Raw genomic sequence first — 12358 nt, forward strand, 5'->3', positions numbered from 1 at the left:
CTGTTTTGTTGACCTTGGCCATCTCTATCCTCCTCCGTTCGTCGTTTTCCAGGCTTAGCCGCTCGCATCGTGACCCATCCTCCATTCGTCGAAGATGTCAAGAAAGGAAGTTTGTGGTAAGAACGAAATTGTGAGTTTCTTATCATTTTCCATAGCCGATTTAGAAGTCGAATTCTTGGATTCTACGACGAATTTTGGATTGGACAACTTGCTTGTTTAGTATTTAAATTCCTTATGTTATATTTAGGTTGGTTCGTTGGATTTTAGTTTGGTTAAGGAGCGTAGCTAAATTTAAGGTAAGGGCTCCTACTATTGGACTCAAATATGAGATTTAAACTTAGTAAATGATATAAAATTATGTTTTAGAGGCTGCATTAGATTGATGGTTATGTGTTCATATAAAATGTAGTAATGATATACTCTTGACTGGTTTTTGACGACAAGACTGCTAAGTGTAGTTTTTTTCATTGATGGGTCGTGCTGTTGAATATAGATGATGAGAAATTAACTGCTGTTCGTAACTTAAAGTTATTGTTGGGGTTGTGTTGTTGATGGAGTAGTGATATCTGAATGTTCTGTGTAGTCCATGTATATTGTTGAGTTGTGCTGTGGATGGATTAGGTATTTGGGACCATCATACGCAGGTTGTATATTTACTGATGGACTGTGCTGCAGACTAAATTAGATGTTATGCATAGTATATATCACTTGTATTTTGTGTTATTGTTTGGGCTGAGGCAATGAGATTGTCAGGTGTAATTACATAGTGATGATTTGTTTTGTTGACTAGATTCAGGTAGTGAGACTGTATTGTGTGAATTGGATAAATGTATAGTGACAGATAATACTATTGACTGAACCTTGTCTGACTGATTATGCTTAGATACTGGGCTGTTAGTTGGAGCTATATTGTGATGTGACTGTTGTAGACTATTTAGAATGAACTGAGGGGTAATGGTTAGCTTTATCTATGGGGTAGTGTATCTTGCAGACACGGTGTCCTACGGGATCACCACATGTTATGTATCCTTTGGGATCACTAGACTGATATGTGTATCCTTCAAGATCACTAGACTGATTGATGTGTGCATCCTACGGGACCACTAGACTATTATGTGTAGGGTACCCCTTAATAGGAAGCTAATTGTTATTAACCTAACGGGACTGGTAATGGGTCTCTTATTGAGTATATTTTATACTCACTCTTTTATGTTTAACTTTTTCAAGTAAGGGTAATGTACGAGGCATACTGGCGAGAGGTAAGAAAGATTCGTGAATGCCATAGGGGATGTCTACTTTAATGCTTCCGCTAGACGTTTCTTTTGTTTTATCTTGTTTTGTTATCTTAAATTCTTTTGAGGATGGAGTGAGTCAAATTTTAGGATATTTAATTGTTTTGTTTAATAGTTTTCCTAGGCGATTATGTGAACATTGAATTTTGTTTTAAATAAGGCCTAAAAACAGTCTTTCTATAGTTTAGATGTTATTCGAATTTAAACAAAATTTATGAAACTACTTTTTGTTTTGGTGACATGTCTTGGTAGTAAAGTAATGACCTCAGCTTAGTTTGAAAAGTTGAATCGTTACAGTTGGTATCAGAGTCTAAGTTTTAGGTTCTATAGACTGACTTATGATGTAAGTCTATGATTTTGTGTCTCTATGGCTAGAACGATCCTTGGCCGCTCGTCAGGTACGCTTTCATGAATTATATGTATAACTCTATATGTATGACCTTGCCTAAGTTAAATTGCGAAGTGAAATATTGTTTGAGACTAAAGAAGCCTGGTGGTTACTAGGAAAATGCTGCCAAGAAGAGGTGCTTGTAGGGGTGGTCGAGGAGGTCGAGGAAGAGGAGTAGGATGTGTCCAACCTGAAGTGCAACTTGTAGTCCAAGCTACCAATCCTTCTGCACCGATCACTCATGCAGACCTCCCTGCTATAAAACTAGCAAAGGTTCAGGGACTTGATTATGCAAACGCGGGCACTACAACAGCCTACTCCGCCAACTTCTGCTCAGACTCCAGTCGAACCCCAGAGTTTGCCGAACCAACTGCTGGCAGAGGCTAAACATTTGAGGGATTTCATAAAATACAATCCTAAGACATTCGACGAGTCCAGCCTAGCCGCTCGCCGTCGTGACCCATCCTCCATCCGTCGAAGACGTCAAGACAGGAAGTCATGGTTTCATCTTCCATCCGAGCTGAGAGTTCTATTCACCGAGCCACCCAGTTGTCTCCCTTAGCCACGTGCACCGAGCTATCTTCCAAGCCAAACAGCCAGTTAGCTTCCCTTTCTTGCAGCCACTCGAGCCAATTTGTGGTAAGAACGAAATTGTGAGTTTTATAGCGTTTTCCCTAGCCGATTTAAGTATAATGGTTGGAATAAAATGTCAGATTGATTGGTTCATTACCATGGATTTTCTTGAAGGTTTGAAAGTCGAATTCTTGGATTCTACGACGAACTTGTTTGGAGTTTGATTCTTCATTTGCTTAGGTAAGTTGTAGATTTTATAAAGTGCGTATTTTTGGATTGGGCAACTTGCTTGTTTAGTATTTAAATTCCTTATGTTATGTTTAGGTTGGTTTGTTGAATCTTAGTTTGGTTAAGGAGCGTAGCTAAATATAAGGTAAGAGTTCCTACTATTGGACTCAAATATGAGATTTAAACTTAGTAAATGATATGAAAGTATGTTTTAGAGGCTGCATTAGATTGATGGTTATGTGTTCATATAAAAAGTAGTAATGATATACTCTTGATTGGTTTTGGATGACATGACTGCTAAGTGTAGGTTTTTTTTTTCATTGATGGATCGTGTTGTTGACTGAATATAGATGATGAGGAATTGACTGTTGTTCGAAACTTAGAGTTATTGTTGGGTTGTGTTGTTGATGTAGTAGTGATATCTGAATGTTCTGTGTAGTCCATACATATTGTTGAGTTGTACTGTGGATGGGTTAAGTATTCGAGGCCATCATATGTAGGTTGTATATTTACTGATGAACTGTGCTGCAGACTGAATTAAACGTTATGCATACTATAGATCACTTGTATTATGTGTTATTGTTTGGTCTAAGGCAATGTGATTGTCAGGTGTAATAACATAGTGATGATTTGTTTTGTTGACTAGATTCAGGTAGTGAAACTATATTGTGTGAATTGGATAAATGCACAGTGACAGATAATACTATTGACTGAACCTAGACTGTTTGACTGATTATGCTTAAAAACTGGGCTGCTAGTTTGAGCTATATTGTTATGTGACTATTTAGAATGAATAGAGGGGTAACGGCTAGCTTTATCTATGGGGTAGTGTATCTTGCAGACACGTGTCCTACGAGATCACCATATGTTGTGCATCCTTCGAGATCACTAGACTGATATGTGTATCCTTGAAGATCGGTAGACTCATTGATATGTGCGTCCTATGGGACCACTAGACTATTATTTGTAGGGTACCCCTTAATAGAAAGCTAATTGTTATTACCATAATGGGACCATTAGTGGGTCTGAGTATATTTTATACTCACCTTTTTATGTTTAACTATTTCAATTAAGGATAGTGTACGAGGCAGACATGCGAGAGGCAAGAAGGATTCGTGAATGTCATATGGGGATGTCTGTTTTAATGCTTCCATTAGACGTTTATTTTGTTTTGTTTCGTTTTGTTATCTTAAATTGTTTTGAGGATTGGAGTGAGTCAAATTTTAGGATATTTAATTGTTTTGGTTGATAATTTTTCCTAGGCGGTTATATGAACATGTTTTTCTATAGTTTGGATGTTATTCGAATTTAAACAAGATTTATGGAACTACTTTTCGTTTTGGTGATGTGTCTTGGTAGTGAAGTAATGAACTCAAGTTAGTTTGAAAAGTTGGGTCGTTATAAATCATTTTCAAGAGAAAATAGGAACCAAATTATGACTTTGCATAATATGTAACGACCCAACTTTTCATGTTAAACTGAGGCCATTACTACCAAGACACGTCATCAAAACGAAAAATAATTTCAAAAATCCTATTTAAATACAAATAAAATTCAAAACAATAGAAAACTGCCTTCGGGCCCTGTTTAAAATAATTTTCAAACGTTGACATAATCGTCTAGAAAACAACAAAATAAAACAAAACAATTAAATATCTTAAACTTGACTCATTTCAAATCCTCAAAACAATCTAAGATAACAAAACAAAACATCTAGCGGAAATATTAAATTAGACATTCCCCTATGGCATTCACAAATCCTTCTTGCCCCTCGCCAGTCTTCCTCGCATGTTACCCTTTACCTGAAAAAGTTAAGCATAAAAGGTTAAGTATAAAATATACCCTGGTCTCCTTAAGATAATAACAATTAGATTCCTACTAAGTGGTACCCTGCAACATAACAATCTAGTGATCCCGTAGGATCCCGTAGGATGCACACATCAATCAGTCTAGTGATCCCGTCAGATACACATATCAGTCTAGTGATCCCGTCGAATACAATATGTGGTGATCCCGTAGGACACCGTGCCTGCAAGGTACACTACCCCATAAATAAAATTAACCCCCAGTTCATTGTAAACAGTCTACAACAGTTGCATCACAATATGACTCAAATAAACAGTCCAGCCTCTAAGCATAATCAGTCAAGGTCCAGTCAACAATATCATCTGTCACTATACCTATATCCACTCCACACAATACAATCACATTACCTAAATCCAGTCAACAAATCAATATCACTAAATAATTACACCTGACATTCATGTTGCCTAAATCCATCCATCAGCACAAACTGACACAAACCACAAGTAAATATAAACTAAGCATAACGCCTATATCCAATCAGCGGCACAATCCATCGGTACACTCAAACTACACATAGCAGTTCTAAACCCTTACTCTCTTAAGGGCTTAACTCGAAGAAGATAAATAAACTATACATAACGCCTATGTTCAGTCTGCAACACAGTTCATCAGAACCCATACTCCATCAACAGCACAACCCAACTGTATGCACAAACTATGCATAACAGCTCAAACATCACTACTCCATTAACAATACAACCTATCAGTATGTATAAACTACATATAATAGTCAAGTCGTTTATACTCTGTCAATAGTATAATCCTTCGATATATATATATATATAACACATAACGGTCCAAACATCACATAGTAGCCATGATGTCTATACTCAATTCAAAGCATACTTAACAATACTTTTTATCTATACAAACAATCAAACAGTACGATCATTATGTTATAATTCCCATATCAGTATGAGTCGATCTAAAATTAAGTCCAGTAGTAGAAGTCCCTAATTATAATTCACACTTAGTAAAGACCTTTGCTTAAAAGAAGTCCAAAGAACCAACTTAACATAACATAGAGTAGAATCGAACTCCTACCTTATCAAATATTTTTCCTAAACCAATCCTTTCATCCAAAAGGCCTCAAAGCAACGTTCACAAGCTTACCCAAGTAAATGGAGAATCGAACTCCAACCAAACCTGCAATACATTTCAAGAATTTGACTCCAACACCTTCAAGAATTCAGTGGTAACTCACCCAATCCAACCTAATATTCCAACATTTACAATTAAAATGGCTATGGAAACCTCTACGGAAACCTCTACGAAACTCATCAAATTACCCTTACCAATTACTCACAGCGGTTCAAAAAAAAAAATGTAGAGGCGACCACGCACGAACGAGTCAACGGCGACGTGCAAGCAGATTAGGACGGCTTGCTTGAAGAAGTGGCCACAGGCTTATACTCATGGCTTGAAGAGGAGTTGAACCCAGCTGGTGAGGGGACGACGGATAAACAGCTCGGGTTGCGGCTTGGTCTTACTCGAGGGCTGTCGGAGGAAGAAGAAGTCGACGGCAGACAGACTAAAAGCGACGGCGGACGGCTGTACTTCAAACAAACGACGAAGGTTGGAGGCGGACGCGCGGACAAACGATTGGGCTTCGAGGATGGGGAGACGCGATGAAGTTGGACGACGGCTTGCAAGGGCGGTCGTCGAAGCAAAGAACGAGAGAGAAAGAAGAAAGGAAATTTGGGCGGCTGACTTCACGGTGAAAAAGAGAAGAAGAGATTGCACGCGATTCAACCTAACTTATTTTTCTTTTAAATAATAATAACAATAATAATAATAATAATTATAATAATTATAATTATAATTATAATTATTATAATAATAATAATAATATAATTATAATTATAATTATTATAATAATAATAATAATAATATAATTATAATTATAATTATTATAATAATAATAATATAATTACACTATATTAATTATATTACATTATTATTTTTTCTTTTCTCCTTTTAAAAAAATAACTTTTTCCTATCTTACCAAAAGCAAATAACATAGTACCCAACAAAATAAAATCTTAGTAACTTAGGATAATAATATTGAGAAAATTACCTCGAGATTTTGAGACGTTACATAATACCATATTTCTTAACTTGGTTTCAAGAGATAAGGAACCAATTATGTTTCTCTGTAAAGATGTTTTTTTCAAGTTAATTAGCTCCTACATCTAAACATACGAACACAAGATTTCATAGAACCTATACACACAGATGAATTTATGGATCGAACAATGAAATCAAAAACAAATTTGAGAAAAAGATTCAATTTTTGTATTTTAGTTTCCTGTTAATGGGTAATCATCAAACACATCCTCTTTTTAATACTTAGGAAAGTCAACCAAATTTATATAGATAAATTGATTTGTGCATTTGATATATCTCTCCTAAGGATGATACTTGATCTCTATGATCGTTTTACTATATTATAATTTGAAATGTACTCGTGTACATATCGATTATTTGTCAATATCGAGCATTTGTTAATTCATCAACAAGAGAACTATTATTATTATTAGTTATGGAGTTCACCTAATTTCAAGGGATTTTTCTAAGATAATTTCTTTATTAATTAATAACATAACTAATCCTTCTATATTGTCACAATTTACAATACACGCAGCAAAGAAAAAGTAAAGGCAGTTCCGAACTTGCATCTATTAGTTTCCAAAATACATGCCAATTTTCAAATATATATTTTATAATAGTTAATCAAATAAGTTTTTTTCTTCGCACTCTTTCACATTTTTATTTAGTATATAGGCAATATACTAATGCATTTTTATTTAGTATATAGGCAATATACTAATCACTTGTAAAAATTTATTGAGTACATGCAATAGAGTCATACAATAACACAACCTCTTCCTCCCCTGCGACCATGACGGATAATTTGTGGAGGTGGTGGTGGCTTTTCAAGCGCGATGCGTAGACGATCGTTGAGGACTCGAATTTGATCGATGGATTGTTGTTGAATTTCTTGTGCTCTCTGCTCTGCTTTAAGTCTTGCTTGTGTTTCAAACTCCAATTGTTGTTCAAGCTTGGTTTTCACATCTTGCAACTTGGCCTCAAACTTGACATTAGAAAACAAGCCATGAGTGTAGGCTTTTCCACCATTTTGTTGTACAACTCCATGCACCATCTCTATAAGTTTCTCCACTTGTTCAATCTTCTTTGTTTCATTCTTGGTTTTGTTATTGAAAACCAAGCAGCGGTTCTTGCTAGCAGCTATGATATCTTTCAATCCCACAGGGCATTCTCGACCCAAGTAATCTTCCAATGTTTCATCATTGTCTTCGAGATCGTCACCTCCAGTGAAGAGAACAATGACAAAGTCCACAATTTTTGTTCCGAACAAGGTTTGAAGGGTTCGAACAGTGGCTATTTCTTCTTCTGAAAATCGAGTTCTCACTGAGAAAACTAAGATAACTGCATGAATACCTTCTTTCACTAGATCCACACATTTAGCTATTTCTCTTGCAATGTATTCTGATCCAACACTTGAATCGAACAATCCTGCATACATATGTCCCTTTAGATAATTATTCAAATCACGATTCAATTACAAAGTAACATAATCTTTATAAATATATATAGAATATTATACTTTATGTGATAACATACATTTAACGTGGGGTTGTTCTTTTGGCTTTTGTTTAGTTTTTTCATTATTATTGTTATTGTAGCTACGTAATTTTGTCCGACCTTATTTAAAATCAATTTAATTATTAGATTAATTCTTGTCTTAATTTGGCTTATTTTTAATTTTGTGATTAACTACATTTTCTTGAAAAAGTGTCATTTAATTACTTTTAAAGTTTTGTGGGTAGTTTGGTTAGAATAACTAAATCAATTAGTTAGTCTAACTAAGGTAGATGTAAAAATACCAAATATGGTAACTTTTTTTGAATTTGATTTTGGTTATTGAAGTCTCCATTTTGATATGAATGCTAAAAGTTGGTATTATTTTCAAATTAAAAAAATTTAGCCATTTTGAATTTTTAGCCATTTGAAGAATCATTTTTTACTATAAATAATCTCATCTTCATCCATGAGGGACAACATAAAGAAAATGCCACACAAAAAATCTTAGAAATTTTTACATCCTCTCTTCTTCATCTAAATCTCTAAGCTCCATAGCCCCTACTTCATTTAACCTTCATATCTTCTTTAAAAAAAAATCAAAAGATCTACAACATCCATTTTATCTTCTCTTCTAGCAACCCCCTTAATCTTCATCTTTCTCTCTACAAACTTTTAAAAACGTCTACTTGACACTGTATTAACGTCAAGTAATCCAATTTCTGTAGTAGTGCGTTTACAGTATCGTTTAGATATGGCTACAATTTATTTTTTCAATTCTATCGTTTAATTTTGTTACACAATCGAAGAAGTGAAAAAGGAGAAAGACGATGAAAGGAATCGAAGAGGAAGACGATGAAAGAAATCATAGGAGAAAGACAATTTCATCATGATGAAGGGAAGAAAGATGGAAAGGCAAACCTGGAATATTTAAAAAATGGTTAACTTTATGGACTTGTTACATGGGTCGTAAATAGTTTGGTGTTTTGTTAAATTTATGTATGTTTCCCTATTTAATATTTTATTTTTCTCTACTTTTGTGATCAATTTAATATGTTATTGCTAATATATAATTGTTTAAATCTGTTAACATTTTAAACTATTTTTCTTTAAAAACATTCGATGACATAATCTGAGAAATTTGGGAGTCTGATTTCTTAGATTCTTAAGGTGAGGAAATTGATTATTTGGAAGTCCGAGATCGATATTCAATATGTTTTTATTAAAATCTCAATATGTTATTTTATGTTTGCATAGTTTATTAGTATGCTTCTTTAATCTTATTTCTACTTTACCTAATTTTCCTATTAAGCCCGATTTGTTTCCTATTTAAAATTTTCAATTCTTTCTAATTAAAATTCTTAATCATTTAATTTTTTTTATTTTAAAGTTATATTTTTTTTTGTTTTTTAAGCGTTCAAATTTTAATCTATGATTTCATAAGGTTTATTAATCAATCTTTTCCAATAACTTATATTGTTTTTCTTAAACAAAATCCTACGATGGAATCTAGGAAATTTGGGAGTTCGATTTTCTAGAATTCTTGAGGTAAGGTATCACCTCTTTGGGAGTCCAAGATTTGATTCTATGAAAAAATGATTTTAATTAATGTTTTAAAAAAAATCTCTTTATTAGAAAGATATTCTTATGACGGTTTTTGAGAAATTGTACTAATTTCTCAAACAATTTCTCACGTTTTTTAGGTGAGAAGATTTTCTTCAATATAGTCTAAATATCATTGCTTCAAATATTGGAGTAATGAGGGGTAAAATAAGATATTAGTTCTAAAAGAAATTAAAGAATATTTTCAATTCAAGATTTGAAATTTGGCCACCGTTTTCTAAACGAGTGTTGTGAAGTGCTAACAACCTTCCTCATACACAAATGACTCTCGAACTCAACGATAGTTTTCGCAGACCATTTTTAATGATTTTATTTAAAAAGTGTTTACTATATTTCGGTGTCCAATCACACCATAAAAAGAATTGGTGGCAACTCTTATTTTGTTTTAAAAACTAACTCATTTTTAGGACGTTCGCTGCTCCGCGTCATCTCGGACACGTGGGGACATTGTTACTAAATTTTGGAATCATTTCATCAAAATTAATGTGTTTTAACGCAATATATATAAACTTGCAGCCATGTGAATGAATCCACAATTCTTAAATTTCATTCCCATATCGATATTTTCAAACGGTTCAATATTGAAAAATCACCGATTAACACAAAAAATAAACATAAAGTTCTACTAACATTAAAAATCTAATATAAATAATGAATATGCTTACAGTTTTGTCTGTAGTTTTGATGCAGTTATTAACATCATCTCTCGACAATTACTAGTCTGTTAGTATAAATATATATATATTTTTCCTAACTAAAATAGAGAAGTAAAAGACAATGACGTGTTTGATCTTTTACAAGATTAAAGATAGTTTAGGGAGAGTTAGATTGAAGCTCGAGATTACGAACTCACAACACTAGAACAATTGATTTGTTTCTCTTTCTTTCTATTTTCCTATCATGATTTCTTCTATTAAAATATAACTCACTCACAGATATTAATAGAAGTCTTTTACCAATGTCTATTAATGACATTCTAATTTTTGCTATATTTTGTAGATATTTTAGTTTGTTTTGCTATGTTTAAAAATGCTTCCTTTCTTTGTAAGATGATAATTAAACTCGATTAATTTTACGGGATAACCTATTTGATCCTACAACATTTGGATGTTAAGGAAACTCTTAGTTAGATATTGAGACTATATCTCCCTTTCTACCATAGACCAATGGATATGCAATTGTATTTCTCTCTCAGACTGAAACTATTTAAATAAATAAAATGGTTATTAAATGAATAAAATAGTTATTAACAATGACCTAGAAAATAAAAGCATTAAACATAAAAATACACAAATGTCTTTAATTAATTAACAAGCAATCAAGGTGTAAATTAGTAATGGATATTTTAGATAGGGATAAGGAAAATATAGGAAAATTATCGATTAGAGTGTCTCAACGTTCTACAACGAGAGACAAGAAAACTTACTTAAATATACAAGAAAGATTCATAGAACGATATGGGTTGAATGAACTTTCGATACATACAAAGACATAACCTAAAGTATACTAAATTAACATACTTAATATAAAATGCTATTACACCAGACATAAGTACTAATTACAAAATGAGTCTTGCAATTCAATATCACTCTACCAAACTAGAAACTTAACTAAAAATGCTAATTACTATCAATGTCAATCAATATACTTACCAGAAACTTTAATAGACATGGATAGAAATCTATTAATATCAATTAATTATTATCTATCGTTATAGAATCTAAAATTTGTTCTAAAAATAAAAAACTAATTATTACTTACCGGGAGTATCAATAACATTTATGACCTGGCCATTTTTTCTAACACAAGATTGCAACTCAGAAGATCTAGTAACACCAGAAGAACTTGTCCTTGATTTAAGTGCTCGTCTTCCAAGAATACTGTTTCCAGTTGCACTTTTTCCATTTCCTGTACGACCAATCAACACTATTGTTAGTGGAGATACCATTGCTTTGGCTCAACCCAATTATCATATCTAATAACAATACAATTCTATCTATCCCACTTTTATACACATACACCAACTCTCCTTCTATGCTTAATTCCTTTGATGTGAATGTGATTAAAGTTGTGGCAATTATGTGACATAAATCCGTACACTAAGGATAAATTCTTAGCTTTCTCTGTCTTGTCTAAATTGATTCCTTTGCTGGACTCAACAAAACTAAAGCCTTTAAAATGTCTATCATCAAACAAAATGGTAAGGCATATACATATGTATCACATTTCACATTTCGGACATATGGGTGTTTATTTTTTATTTTTATGATTTTTAGTAATATTTTTAATTATAGTAAAATAAATTAAAATATTTATAAAATATAACAAAATTTTATTTTATAGTTTTTATAGAATTTGAAATTTTATTATATTTTGGAATTTTTATCCTCTTTCACCCTTTTCTTTCTTCCTTTTTTATGATAGGATGAGAATCTTTTGTGTTTGAACAGATGAAAAAGACAAATTTCTAATCCTAACAAACAAAAAATTAAAATTGTGTGAATCATTGTACTATTAAGCTTATTTTAATCCAACTAGTGGATGAAATTTTCATAAAAGGTAAATGAAAGGGAGAAAAGAAAAAGAATCCCACACCATAGTCGAACAAATCCTTCATCCAAGTGGAGTGGATAAATTCCTCGTAAAGAGAGAAATATAATCCCATCATAATCGAACAATTACACCGAAAAAAAAGTGGATTGTAGCTTCTTTATATATTATTACTTTCTAATATTCTAAAAGAATTAGGTTCAAATTTTGTGGTTTTTTCAAAAATAATAATAAT

The 12358-nt window shown here is 32.7% G+C and overlaps 1 protein-coding gene and 1 long non-coding RNA gene across 4 annotated transcripts; both read right to left on the bottom strand.

The window, feature by feature from the left end:
- Positions 1 to 4116: 4116 nt before the first annotated feature.
- LOC103504185 (uncharacterized) lies at positions 4117 to 6099 on the bottom strand. 3 transcript variants are annotated; one of them, XR_007823754.1, is made up of 3 exons: positions 5392 to 6099; positions 4371 to 4510; positions 4117 to 4283 (listed from the first exon to the last, which is right to left on the bottom strand). It is a non-coding gene; the product is annotated as an uncharacterized LOC103504185 (long non-coding RNA). The 3 variants fall into 3 exon arrangements; XR_540965.3 differs by lacking the exon at positions 4371 to 4510; XR_007823753.1 differs by having other exon boundaries at positions 4371 to 6099.
- A 952-nt stretch (positions 6100 to 7051) lies between these two features.
- LOC103504177 (immune-associated nucleotide-binding protein 9-like) lies at positions 7052 to 11569 on the bottom strand. The gene is made up of 2 exons (XM_008468645.3): positions 11335 to 11569; positions 7052 to 7884 (listed from the first exon to the last, which is right to left on the bottom strand). The coding sequence occupies exons 1-2, from the start codon at positions 11519 to 11521 to the stop codon at positions 7214 to 7216; spliced, it is 858 nt and encodes a 285-aa protein (XP_008466867.1). The 5' UTR covers positions 11522 to 11569; the 3' UTR covers positions 7052 to 7213.
- Positions 11570 to 12358: the final 789 nt, after the last annotated feature.

Source organism: Cucumis melo, chromosome 9 (genome assembly GCF_025177605.1).
Source record: "Cucumis melo cultivar AY chromosome 9, USDA_Cmelo_AY_1.0, whole genome shotgun sequence".
NCBI lineage: Eukaryota > Viridiplantae > Streptophyta > Magnoliopsida > Cucurbitales > Cucurbitaceae > Cucumis > Cucumis melo.

Excerpts from the sequence above, each read along its gene's own strand:
- LOC103504177 (XM_008468645.3), bottom strand. The coding sequence starts at position 11,521 with ATGGTATCTCCACTAACAATAGTGTTGATTGGTCGTACAGGAAATGGA. Across the intron at positions 7,885-11,334 it reads AAATGTTATTGATACTCCCG|GATTGTTCGATTCAAGTGTT; the intron begins GTAAGTAATAAT and ends ATATGTATGCAG.